Source organism: Amblyraja radiata, chromosome 18, assembly GCF_010909765.2.
Source record: "Amblyraja radiata isolate CabotCenter1 chromosome 18, sAmbRad1.1.pri, whole genome shotgun sequence".
Lineage (NCBI taxonomy): Eukaryota > Metazoa > Chordata > Chondrichthyes > Rajiformes > Rajidae > Amblyraja > Amblyraja radiata.
Genome location: NC_045973.1, coordinates 48,226,563 through 48,240,643, shown reverse-complemented (window position 1 = coordinate 48,240,643; position 14,081 = coordinate 48,226,563). Strand labels below are relative to the sequence as shown.

The window sequence follows — 14,081 nt, the reverse complement described above, 5'->3', positions numbered from 1 at the left end:
TTTTCTTTAGATCGATCTACCTGGCTGGTGGGGGAGGGGGGGGGGGGGGGGGGGGGAGATTGGGGAAGATCCCTGAACCTCTGTCACTGAAACAAATGAGCTCTTACATACATTCCCTGCATACATTGACGATCATACATATCAGAAAAGGGTTAAAAAAAAATCATATCTTTAGGTAAAAGGTCTTGAAGATGTCAAATTAATTCAATACAGATTAATGTAAAAGTATTGATACAGAGGTTAAAAAAACTAGCACAGTCTTGTTGAAAATAAATTGGGAAATTCTTATTCTAAAATATATTCTCATCAAGCTTTACTATTATGAGAAACAAAGTATTTTTTTGCGTAAGATCTTGCTCTTTTAAAATTTTCTTCTGATGCAATATCTTTACTTTTTAAAAATATTATTTATTGCAATTACTTAAGACTTGTTTTTTTTTTAAGTTGACGGAGATCCCCATTTCATTATCCCATTGCAAAAGCAACACGATGCTGCCTGTTTCAACTTTGCAGGAAAACCAGGTTTAATTTTGAACCTTGTCAACGATCCATTCACAGGTAACATATTCTGAATATCCAACAGCATATTGTTCTTAGGCATAACATTAGAACAGAATCCAACCACAAGTGAAGTGTTGAATTGTGAGGAAAAGGGGGTTGGAGTTAAAGTGCAGGATTATCAAAACTCTTTTTAATAATTGTAACTTTATTTTAGTTACTGCAAGCTAAAAAATACTTGCTGTACTTTACATTGTATTGAATATCATCGCGCAATTATCAAACAAAATGACTTTCAATTTCAATGGTCACTGACGGTTAGACTAACAGGCAGTTCTTACAAGATTATAGTGATTACTGTGGGGAGACTACATGAAGCAATATTTTTCCCTCAACTTTTTTTTTTGCAAGACAGGATTTTTTTCTGCTTGTGAATTTCAATAATAACCTTTAAGTGGTTCCCTAATTTCCGATCAAAGTTGTATTATGACCAATTCAGGCTGGGTAATGCCAATTGTGTTCCTTAATTGCATTATATCTAGCTGCGGAATGAATATATTTTGTAGTGGAACTACCTGCATGTTTGTCAGGATATCAGGAAATCCTACTGTGAAGTGTGCTTTGTTTTTTAAAATTATATCTTCATGTCTGAGCACGTTACTTAAATAAATGTTTATTGTGTTAGTTCCAGTGTGACATTAAGAATAGATATTATTGTGTGCAAAAAGAAGAGAATCTTTAGCTTCAGGAAGTAAACACAATGGATTTGGTTGAGTTGAGTTTATTGTCACATGTACTGAGGTACAAGTAAAAGCTTTAATTGAGTGCTAACCAGTCAGCGGAAAGACTTCTTCTTGCGTTTGAAGCAGCAGAAGTCTGCAGCAGGGTGATGCCATCTGTTTCGACATCCGTAGGTGCCAGCCCCAAAAAGGGCGCATGCTCCGACTTGGCGCCAAGCTGCAGCGCTGCTGCGGGCTCTGTTTGTTGTCGTTCGCCTGACTGAGGTCAGTTGACAGACAATACACAATTACAATCGAGCCATCCACAGTTTACAGATACATGTAAAGGAAATAACATGAATAACGTTCAATGCAAGATGAAGTCCAGTAAAGTCTGATCAAAGATGGTGTGAGGGTCGCCAATGAGGTAGACAGTTAATACAATTTGCTAATCTTCCACACCATTCTTGTGACCAAGAGTGACTGAATGCTCAAGCCCAGCAGTGATTAGAAAGTCATGGGTAGAGACAATCAGAGATCAGACTCACTGCTGGGGTGTAGATGGTAAGGAGCATTTGAAGTTTAGAAGTTAAGTAATGGGACTTCGATGTGATGTTTTACGATTAAAATCTATTTATTTCAGGTGTGGCCAGACCTCACCTCTTGGAAATATGTGGTCTTATTTCTCCAACAACTTTCTAAAAGGAGCTTTGTGTGTAGATTGATTCATTTACTGTGAGCCTGACGTGCCAGACACACAAACACAATTCGGGAAGGGAAGCTTACAGAGTGACATGAAATGTTGCAGAAATTTTTGTTAAGCTGTTTCACTTCTAGAAAAGCACATTCAAAATCATGGGACTCTGAAATATATAACACCACACAACAAAGTTTTTTGGCCCACTTTCCCCATCTTCTTCCCATATCTTTCACTTTTTAATCAATCTTTTAGTCAGCATCTGCATTCACATTTCTATACTAATATTTTGGCTAGGCATAGTAAGAGAGAGATTGCATATTACATCGAAGATAGACCCAAAATGCTGGAGTAACTCAGTGGGACAGGCAGCATCTCTGGAGAGAAGGATGCTGCTTGTCCTGCTGAATAACTACAGCATTTTGTGTCTATTTTTGGTGTAAACCAACATCTCCGGTTGCTTCCTTTGCATATTACGTCTGCTGCTCTACATATTTATTTTGGTTATGGACATTCGCTTGTCTACATTCCCACTCTTACCCTCCCAATTTCCCAATTTCTCACTTGGTGTACTGCTTACCTCCTTGCTATTTGTTCTTTCTTTCACTCCATATATTTACCATTCTTCCTTTAGCATAATTGGATAATCTTGTACAAATGAACATTGATTATGTTTTGTGCATCAGTGCTTATTGATAAGTGTCTCATTTCTGTATTGTCTTATTATTCATTGTTATTTTCAATAAAACATTAGATATACAAGTAAATGGACAATTAATAGGAGATAAGAAAACAGAAAATAACCAGAAAATAACTACCTACTTTGGAAAGTTTGGGCTTGAAAACAGAAAAATCAACTTGAGGATATCAGTAACGACAGAAGTGATCACCATATTTTACAACAAAGACAAGACTATTATTCCCTGGTCAACAACAGCGACTGTAATGAATGAGAGGTATTGGATGTACTTTAATAACAGATCCACAGAATGTTGTAATATAAAGTTATTTTCAAACTGTTGTCTCCCAGGCAGTCTAGTGGAATGAGTATGCTTGATTATTATTTAACATGACTCGGGTTCGATAAACTTAAGGACAGCTTTCATTGTGTTGTATCTTTGCGATTCACTCAATTTCTATGTAAGCTGAGTTCCATGATTCCACAGGGAAGGCAGTAAATAGGGGCCAGAAGTTGCCACATGGAGAGGGAGAATCTTGGGTGGTGACTACCCTCTGACTGTCCTTCACAACACCCTGAAAAGCTGTCACAATATTGCAAATGAGGATTAAGCAGTCTGGGCACCAGTCAAGTTATTAGGAAAGCTAAAGTGCCCACGTTTAGTTTAGAGATACAGTGCGGAAACAGGTCCTTCAGCCCACCGGGACCACGCTGGCCGGCGATCCCCGTACACCAACACAGGGGACAATTTGCAATCTTTACCAAAACCAATTAACCTACAAACCTGGACTTCTTTGTAATATGGGCGGGAACCTGAGCACCCGGGAAAACGCCACGCGGTCACGGGAAGAGTCCTGGAAAAAACCCACGCGGTCACGGGAAACTCCATACAGACAGCACCCGCAGTCAGGATTGAACTGGCTCTGTAAGGCAGCAACTCTACCGTTGTGCCGCTGTGCCACCCTAGTTCTAGGGTAATTGACTACTAATGTGTAGGTAAGTGCTCGAATCTGGGAGGAGTTGATGGGAACATTGGAGGAAGTAAATCAGAGCAGTGTAGGTTTAGTGTAAACATGTGATTGATGGTCAGCACAGACCCGATTGGCCACAGAATCCTATGAGCTGTCTACTTCATTGCAGCTGAAGCCTTTGATTAAATATTGTTTTAAAATATCCTCTTCTAATCGTTCATTTTTACGCGAGCTACTATAAAGAGTTGGAACATTTTCAGATTGGTAATAACAGAACACTTTATCAAAACTCTCCCCAGGTTCACAATCTCAATCATGAAAGAAAGGAATCTCACACTGGTGATGGGAGATGAGGCAACATTTGTCATCGTGCTGCATCGCGTCTGGAAATATCATCCTCTACACCGGGACTTCCTGGGATTTTATACACTCGACAGCCATAGGCTCTCCAACATGACCCATGGATTACTTGGTATGTGGGGTATTCACTCTATTAAACAGCACTCAGCCCTTGTGTGACAGTGCAATGGACGTTTGCTTAAAAATACCATTGACACACAATTCATGCTTATAATGACAGTGAAAGTTGCTATTATTTGGTACGTAAAATATTAGTTTCCTCAATGTTTAATCACCTGAACAATCATTTATATAGTGAACAAAGTTATGTAAAACGTCAAGAGAGCCCAAAGTGTTTAATTGTCTTATGTATCGACAACGGAACAATTAAATTCTTACATGCAACAGCATAACAGGCCAGTAAACACAATAGGCATAAATAATATTCAATAAACAACAATTCAATAAATGAATAACCATGAATAACCATGATACCAGTGCAAAAACACCTCCCTAGGATAACCAAAACAGTCCCTAGATGTTCATTGTTGAGTTTAGCATTGCGCGATGTTCAAGAGCCTGATGGTTGTTGGAAAGAAGCTATTCTTGAATCTGGTAGTCATGGTTTTCTACCTTCTTCCTGATGATAGAAGTGAAATTAAAGCAAGGCCATGGTGAAATGACAGTGTGCTTAGCAAATTAAGGAGATTGTGATGCATAGAAATTCCTATCCAAACACATATATAACAAAACCTCATGACTAAAAATGACGAAGTAATCAGTTTTAATGATATTGATTGAGGTTGCTCAGGATATTAGGGGAACTCTCCTATGAATGATGAATTGTAATCTTTTACGTGCTCTCAGCCCTTCATATCTCAGTTCAGTATCACATCTAGAAGGCTGCATCGCTGCTAATGCTGTAATGTTGGCACTGCATTAAAGGACAGCCTCAGTTAAATGATTAACTGCCTGGATCTGTATTGAAACAAGCAACCTTCTGACCAGACAGTTTGCACACACTCATTCCCAGACACAGCCTACTTGCACTGAGCAAAATTCAACCTGAAATTTGAACTGTGATATGTTTCCCACTTCGCTGTTGTAGATTTACACCATTGTAATTTCTACCCCAAATTATTTTTTACTTTATTATTGATGCAGGTCAATTTTACCATGGCATTGATGCTAAGGTATATGACATTCACTCTGGATCAGATCCACAGAAACCAGAGGCCACAATGATTGTAAAGGGTCTCAAACTCTCAGTAACAAGGTAAAAGTCTTATTTCTGGTTTCAAAATCTGCATCCTAAGGTTAGGTTTATTATTGTCATGTTTACTGAGGTACACTGAAAATCTTTGTTTTTGCATGCTATCCAATCAAATCGGATAATAATATGCATAAATGCCATCAAGCCAAACTTGTACAATAGGTGTAGGGAAAGATACAGAGTGTGGTTCTCACTATTGTAGCTGGTCATAAGTGATAGGAGTAGAATTAGGCCATTCGGCCCATCAAGTCTACTCCGCCTTTCAATCATGGCTGATCTATCTCTCCCTCGTAACCCCATTTTCCTGCCTTCTCCCCTTAACCTCTGACACCTGTGCTAACCATGAACCTTCTCTATCTCTGCCTTAAATATATCCATTGACTTTGCCTCCAGAGCCTTCTGTGGCAAAGATTTCCACAGATTCACCAATCTTCTGATTAATGAAATTCTTCCTCGTCTCTTTCCTAAAAGAACGTCCTATAATTCTGAGGCTATGACCTTTAGTCCTAGACTCGCCCACTAGTGCAAACATCCTCTCCACATCCACTCTATCCAAGCCTTTCACTATTCTGTATGTTTCAATGAGGTATCCCCTCATTCAACTAAACTCCAGCGAGTACAGGCCCAGTGCCGACAAACGCCCATCATAGGTTAACCTACTCATTTCTGGAATCATTCTTGTAAACCTCCTCTGGACCCCCTCCAGAGCCAGCACATCCTTCCTCAGATATGCTGCCCAAAATTGCTCACAATATTCCAAATGCAGCCTGACTAGCGCCTTATAGAGCCTCAGCAATACATCCCTGTTTTTTGTATATAAGCCCTCTCAAAATAAATGCTAGACGTGCGTTTGCTTTCTTTGAATACCAGATGTGTTTTATGGATATTTTCATTTTCTTTTTTACTCACATGTACATTGCATTTTTTTGTTAGAGGGTGGCAGAAAGATTACCGACTGGATTCAAAAATAGGTGCCAATATCTCTTGCTGGTTTGTTCACAACAATGGAAAAGGATTTATTGATGGAACGTACACTGACTACCTTGCTTTCTCTTTATTTGATTCAGCAATGTTATAACATCTGACCCAGCTTATCAAATAAAAAACTGTGAAAATATGTAATCATTTTTTTTTAATGTCATTGAATCATTTTCATACAATTTATGTAAAAATAATTGCAATACACTTAAGTCTAAATTATGTATGGAGTTTGGACGAAAGGGCTTGATTCCATGCTGTATCTCTAAGACTAAAACTAAATCTACATCTAAGTTCAGTGATTTATATGCAGATATGTAATGTGTAGAAATTAATTAGCACTTGCTGGCACAATATCCACTCAGTTCATGGTACAGCAATCATTCTGGGGTGGTGCAGTGGAGGAGTTGCTGCCTTACAGCGCCAGGCACCCGGGTTTGATCCTGACCATGGGTGCTGTCTGTATGCAGTTGCTGCCTTACAGCGCCAGGCGTCCCGGGTTTGATCCTGACTATGGGTGCTGTCTGTATGGAGTTTGTATGTTCTCCCATGACTTGCGTGGGTTTTTCTTGGGATCTCCGGTATCTTCCCACACTCCACAGACGTACAGGTTTGTAGGTTAATTGGCTTGGTAAATTGTAAAATTGTCCCTAGTGTGCGTAGGATAGTGCTAATGTGCAGGGAATGCTGGTCGGCTCGGACTTGTTGGACCAAAGGTCCTGTTTCTGCGCTGTATCTCTAAAAATAAAACTAAATAATGTGTCAATTCTACTGTAGCCTAACTGTACCTGGACTTGGGCCACCCCTGCTGACTTATTTCTTGACTCCAGTCTGCCAGCCACAGAGCTGTAATCAACGTCATGATCCCAGACAAAATGTGATGGAGCAGGTCACTGGACTATTCAAACACTGGTTCCCATTTGCTGCAAAAGCTTGCTATCGTGGGGCCTTGGCCTTGACCTTGACCATCACCCCTAAATTGAGCATCTGGCAGGTGGAGGGGAAATCGGAAGGAGATGCAACCTTTCAACCAGTTTCTGTTTGTTATTCTTGACTAACTCCTCAGAATGAACTCAGCCCAATTCTCCCACCAATAATGGGTTTCTTCTTGTCTTCTCTATTTTACTGGCCAGTGCAGCAGCTTCACAAGTTTACGTGATCTTTTTGGGCTTCTTGGCTTTAACTTACATGATTTCTCACAAAAATTCACAAACAAAAATATGTCAAGAATTAATTCAAGCATCCCCCTTGGTTTATTCTTTTAGAATCTGCCTACCAAATGCTTTGCCTATTTGATGGTCCTGTGCAAAGCTGCAGCATGGCTAGTGACTTTGACCTTCAGTGGACAACACGACCCAGCTTTAGGTCAGTCACAGCTTATCAGCATGGGGAGCAGTTGTCTGGGCTTGCTGCCTTGCTGGTGGGCAACTACAAGTTAACGTAGAGGTAAAGAAAGCTTTTGGTGTGCTGGCCTTTATAAATCAGAGCATTGAGTATAGAAGTTGGGATGTAATGTTAAAATTGTACAAGACATTGGAGAGGCCAATTCTGGAGTATGGTGTGCAATTTTGGTCGCCTAATTATAGGAAGGATGTCAACAAAATAGAGAGAGTACAGAGGAGATTTACTAAAATGTTGCCTGGGTTTCAGCAACTAAGTTACAGAGAAAAGTTGAACGTCTTTATAGAGGTCTTTGATAGAGGTCTTTAAAATGATGAGAGGGATAGACAGAGTTGACGTGGATAAGCTTTTCCCATTGAGAGTAGGGAAGTTTCAAACAAGAGGACATGACTTGAGAATTAAGGGACAGAAGTTTAGGGGTAATACGAGGGGGAACTTCTTTACTCAGAGAGTGGTAGCTGTGTGGAATGAGCTTCCAGTGGAAGTGGTGGAGGCAGGTTCGATTTTATCATTTAAAAATAAATTGGATAGGTATATGGACGGGAAAGGAATGGAGGGTTATGGTCTGAGTGCAGGTAGATGGGACTAGGGGAAAATAAGTGTTTAGCACGGACTTGAAGGGCCGAGATGGCCTGTTTCCGTGCGGTAATTGTTATATGGTTATATGGTTAACACCAGCAGAATCATTGTGGTGGGATCATAAATGTTACCATCCCGAGAGACAATAAAGTGCTTCCTAGAAGATCTACTGCTCCCCTCAAAGATTCTTGCACTGCCTTAGAACCATGAAAACCCCTTTAAAACTGATATCCAGTGTCATGATGGACATGAGTTTATTAATAGGGATCTGAGTCTCCTCAATAATGCACTGATTTTAGGTGGCTTCTGTGTAAGTTGCAACGGAAGCCGAAACTTGGGTAAGTTGCAACATTATGTTTAGATCTGCATCTCAGCTAATGGAATTGCCCTCAACTTTCATCCTGGAGAGCATCAGTTCAATGTTCCACACAAACATTGCGCAAAATTGTACTGGACTCCTCCTTCCGTGCAAGTTCGCTGGTAAGTCTGCCAATGGGTCATAGATTTCAATGTGGCTGACCATTAGCCTTTGGCTGTTCTGTTGTCAAAATTTCCACCCAACTTCAGTGTCCCAGAACTCGTGTGACCTCGTTCTCGACTGATTATGTGGCAAAACCCGCAGCATGTCGATATTTAACCCAAAATAAACCACCATTAATGGGGTCAGGTAGTTCTACTGTGAAAGTAGTTTTGTGACCTTCTCATGTAAAAGTTGATCAAGCTTCATATACCATGAGGAGCTAAATGATTTTTAAGTAATCTTTTAAAACGAGCTGGAGAAACTATTTCTACAAATAAACTACTATGACAAGTGAGTAATTGGACCAGACAATGACAAATTAGCAGGAATCTAACTGTTTCCTTCTCTGAGTTCCCATGGGCTGTACATCTACAAGACTTACAAATCCATAGAGACATTACAACCAACAATCCAAATTGTGATGTCCAAATTTTAATTTAGTTTAAAGATACAGCGTGGAAACAGGCCCTTTGGCCCACTGAGTCCACGTCGACAACGATCATTCCTTCGCACTAGTTCTATCCTACACAGAGGGACAATTTACAGAATCCAATGAACCAACAAACCTGCACGTATTTGTAATGTGGGAGGAAACCGGAGCACCCAGAGAAAACCCACGTGGTCACAGGAAGAACGTCCAAACTCCATACAAACCGCACCCGTAGTCAGGATCGAACCTGAGTCTTTGGCGCTGTAAGGCAGCAACTCTACCGCTGCGCTACTATGCTGCCCTATTATTGCCAGACTAATGTCAGAATGATACCCATTCATCTACCTTTCGCAATGTTGAAGAACTAAGAAGTTTTCCCATTACACCTATACATGATAAAAGTGCAAAACATCACATAGGATAAACTACCACTGAAAGGACAACAGATTAATTCTGTTAATCTTCTTAACTATATGGTTCAGAGGAGCAAGACATGTCTAGATTGAAAGATACTGTATAAGATCCTGAAAGATCTTAACAATGTGGATGTGGACAGAATGTTTTCTCTTATGAGAAAATTTAGAAGTAGAGGGACACTGTTAAAAATAAAGAGTGAACTATTTAAAGGGCCTGTCCCACTTTCACGACCTAATTCACGACCTTTTTTACTCATGGACATTTCATCATGCTAGAAAAAACGCCCCGACCTACTTGATGCCACAAGTACCTACAACTAGCATCATGGCCTGCTACGACCTATCTACGACCTCATGACGACCATGAGTCAAGGGCAAACTCGGCAGAGGTCGTGAATTAGGTCGTGAAAGTGGGACAGGCCATTAAGGCAGAGATGAGGCAATGTTTTTTTTTCTCACAGATGGTCATCAGTGCTTATAGAATTCTTCCACAAAGAGCCGTGGAAGTAGCTTTTTTGAATATATTTAAAGCAGATGTAGAAAGATTACGGAAACCCAGAGGGTTAAAGTGTATTGGGATGAGTCAGGAAGGCAGAGTTGATATTATATGGATGTAATATCAACTCTGCCTCCCTGACTAATCACAATACACTTTAACCCTCTGGGTTTCCGTAATCTGATTAAATGGCAGAATAGATTCAAGAGGCTCCAGCTCCAGCTCCTAATATGTTTGCTTGCATTCAGAACTTCCACTAAGAGATTTGCTAGCTGGCTTTGAACAGCAGCTCCGTTTAGACTGTGCCTAACTGTTGCCTAAATTGGCCATCTGCACAGACTTGTACAACCAGTCTGAACAAGGGTTTCAACCCAAAACTTCACTGATCATATGCTCCAGTGATGCTGCCTGACCCGCTGAGTTTCTCCAGCACTTTGTGTTTTTTTCTTTGTAAACCAGCACCTGCAGTTCCTTGTTTCTTCACTACCGCTAAATCTTGTTGAGTTCCAGCCAGATGGAAACTATCACTCTCTGAATCTTTGGAAAGCCTACAATCCATGCAAATCCATGTACTCTCTCTGCCTGATGGTAAAAGTCCAAGACAAAGATGAGAGTCCTTTTTACAAGGGCAGAGAATGGCATTGATTTCCTATTGATGGGTTCAGCAGCAAAATGGGAAGCATGCTGCAGATCAATGATCTGACGTTCAGGGTGACAATGACTGTGGCCTTCTGTCTTTTCATCTCTGGCCTTTGTTCATCCATCTGCTTATCAAAAGCCTCCCTCATCTGTATCCACCTATAGCTTGTCAAGCTTTGTCCCACCCTCCTCTTTTCCAGCATATTTTCCATCCCCCACTCCCCATCACAATCAGTCTAAACAAGGATCTCACTGCAATAACTCAGCAGGTCAGGCAGCGTATCTGGAGAATATGGATAGGTGATGTTTTGCATTGAGACCCTGCTTTAGTCTAAAGAGTCTCGGCCCGAAATGTCACCTATATAACCATATAACCATATAACAATTACAGCACGGAAACAGGCCATCTCGGCCCTTCTAGTCCGTGCCGAACACTTATTCTCCCCTAGTCCCATCTACCTGCACTCAGACCATAACCCTCCATTCCTTTCCCGTCCATATAACTATCCAATTTATTTTTAAATGATAAAATTGAACCTGCCTCCACCACCTTCACTGGAAGCTCATTCCACACAGCTACCACTCTCTGAGTAAAGAAGTTCCCCCTCATGTTACCCCTAAACTTCTGTCCCTTAATTCTCAAGTCATGTCCTCTTGTTTCAATCTTCCCTACTCTCAGTGGGAAAATAACCTATCCATGTTCTCCAGAGATGTTGCCTGGCCCGTTGAGTTACTACAACATTTTGTTCTTCAGGAAGACTGGTAGTATTACCAAGGATCCCTGTCTCCTTGGACATTACCTGAAGATACAGGAACTGGATACTTCAGACATGCAGACTTACGAATAACTTATTCCCCACTGCTATTCAATTCCTGAACCAATCACTTCTTTCACAGATCAGTCTGATCAAAGATCAGTCTGCTGAAGGGTCTCAACCCAAAACATCACCCATTTATTCCTTCTCTCCAGAGATGCTGCCTGTCCGGCTGAGTTACTCCAGCATTTTGTGTCTATCTTCAGTGTAAACCAGCATCTGCAGTTCCTTCCTACACCTACTATTTTGAGAGTCATTTCATGGGCAGGACCTAATGAAGTATAGGTCTCTGTGACTTAAATAATTCAGTGGATTGTACAGAATATTCTTTGGACGAGTCAGATTGCACAATTTGTTTGCAACATCCGTGTTTCCTTTAAAAGTGCTGATGTATTGCATAAACTAGTGGGTCAGCAATATGTATTCATTGTAGGAGTAGGATCAATGCAACGATTACTTATTAACAGATCTCAGAATAAAACCAGGCTCCCTGCACCTTGTTTGACAAGCACGCATTGTTGAAAATGAAAACAATGTTGTCCTTCCTTTTGCTAATTTCTATTCCAATATTAATATCTTCTGAATTCATTTTAACCGAATCAGAGCAGCCTCAGGTAATGTATGACACTACTAAAACAAAGATACGGAATGGAGTAACGTGTGCTAATGTGTTAAATTAACATTTAAACTTTTGTCTTTAATTTATGCAGAATGATTATGTCGATACTCGGACAAATATTCTTGGTCCGAGAACATTGAAGGTATGAAGCAGAAAATGCACGCATGTAAATCATTATGCTCCATTTAATCACTGCAAAATGGTTACAAGTAAAAGAGTTGATCACTTATTACGTCCTTCAAATGCCTGAGCATTTGCAGAACTAATCGTATTACTCGATATCCTCTTCTGTCACTATTTACAAATCGCTCAACAGAAATGAGTTTCTTATACCTTGCACCCATTAATTCTAACAATTACACAATTCAACATTTTGTTGGGAGTAAGGAATTCAAATGAATGGGTGCATTAGTAAGTTAAAGGCAGCTTTAATAACCCTCATTAAATTGTAATGCATAAACCAGTCTAGTATTTAATATGCTGTAATGATGTGTACTGCTTCAAGTTGGCGGGAGTTATACACTGCTTTCCAACTATTTTTTGCTAGTGAACTGCTTTGCATTAAATGATCAATTATTGCAAATTATTTAGCACAGGTGTAGTGTCATGTGTCAATTGTAATATTCACTAATTAATACTGTAGCATCATTGTTATTGTGTTTATACATCTCAGCTCCTATTTATAGTGCTATAATTCTACGGACACTCCAAAAATGTTGTGCTCAGATCATGGTCACATTGTGGGCAATGTTATAAATTTAAGGTGCCATATTTTTTGTGATTATTAGTGCGACTTTCCTGTTAATAAAACATTTATAAAATTGCAAAAAAAATACAAATTCATCCAAAATGGAAACAATTAATGTGTATTTATAACATAATTTTTGTTTATAATTTCAAAATAATTTTTATACAATAAAGTTGTATCCTGGGAGATCATATCAAAGATCACTATTCATAATTCTACCTCACAAAGGAGAGAAGAAATGGTGATTTGTTTTTCTTTGGAATTTGATTTAATTTTTTATACTATTTGGATTTATCTGTATAATTTATGTGAATACTGAAATATTATAACACTGATTTTTATTTTCTTGGTTGAAAACAGAAGAGAAGTATCGACACTCATGGCACAGAAGTACGTTTGAATCTTGCGATAATATTTAACTATTTATATGAGTAATATTTCATCACGGGATGGTTTTTAGCAATGTGGTTAATTTGCTGTTGTCTCTGGAGAAGATTTTTGATAGGTTGGTTTTGACGATTCAATGAATTGTAAGATATATCTCGGGGATATCATTCATACTTTACGCCAATTTATAATAAAAAGCTTGCAGAGAAATGTCAAACATTCACTGCATTACTGTCAGCAAATTGGGAATTTTTTGCAAATCCAGATGGCTTGGATTTGCAGTCAAATGTTCACCTGTGGCTGTCAAAAAGCTACAATGGTGGGCTCCACATGCAATCCAGAGGGGGGACAAAAATCGGGCAGCTGGTCCTGCACTTACTTCTGAACTTGCCATGAAAACAAATTGGACCTAATGCAGAGATAGCATTTATATTAATTTCACATAACGAGACTATCAATGGATCATCAATGGATCATCAATGGATAACTTAGACAGGAATCATAGAATCATACAGTACAGAAACAGGCCCTTTGATCCAACTCGCCCATGCCGACCATAATTTCACGCCTAAACTAGTACCATTTACTCGTGTTTGGGCCATGACTCTCTAAACATTTCCAATGGGAAGCACGTACTTTCTGTATAGAATTTATACGTTCTCCCCATGACGGTGTTGATTTTCATCGAGATATTCGGTTTACTCCCACACTCAAAAGACGTACAGGTTTGTAGGTTAATTGGCTTGGTATACATGTAAATTGGCCCTAGCGGTGTAGGATGGTGTTAATGTGCAGGGATCGCTGGTCAGTGGGCTGAAGGGCCTGTTTCCACGCAGTAAACTAAACTATTAATGTACCTTCTCAAATGCATTTAAAT

At 39.7% G+C, this 14,081-nt stretch overlaps 2 protein-coding genes across 5 annotated transcripts in view; both read left to right on the top strand.

The window, feature by feature from the left end:
- LOC116983504 (inter-alpha-trypsin inhibitor heavy chain H3-like) overlaps positions 1-6,298 on the top strand; it is a 56,254-nt gene extending 49,956 nt beyond the window's left edge. For 3 of the 4 annotated variants that reach the window (XM_033037316.1, XM_033037315.1, XM_033037317.1), the window contains 5 exons: positions 445-558; positions 2,669-2,870; positions 3,864-4,036; positions 5,068-5,179; positions 6,110-6,298. In XM_033037316.1, coding sequence (XP_032893207.1) covers positions 445-558; positions 2,669-2,870; positions 3,864-4,036; positions 5,068-5,179; positions 6,110-6,254 — 746 coding nt within the window. In that variant the 3' untranslated portion in view covers positions 6,255-6,298. Of the gene's footprint in view, positions 1-444; positions 559-1,860; positions 2,250-2,668; positions 2,871-3,863; positions 4,037-5,067; positions 5,180-6,109 lie in introns of those variants that run through there. The other variant, XM_033037318.1, reaches the window with a different exon arrangement.
- A 5,538-nt stretch (positions 6,299-11,836) lies between these two features.
- LOC116983505 (inter-alpha-trypsin inhibitor heavy chain H3-like) overlaps positions 11,837-14,081 on the top strand; it is a 64,994-nt gene continuing 62,749 nt past the window's right edge. The window contains exons 1-3 of the mRNA XM_033037319.1: positions 11,837-12,064; positions 12,161-12,211; positions 13,178-13,207. Of these exons, the coding sequence (XP_032893210.1) occupies positions 11,975-12,064; positions 12,161-12,211; positions 13,178-13,207 (171 nt within the window). The 5' untranslated portion in view covers positions 11,837-11,974. The remainder of the gene's footprint in view (positions 12,065-12,160; positions 12,212-13,177; positions 13,208-14,081) is intronic.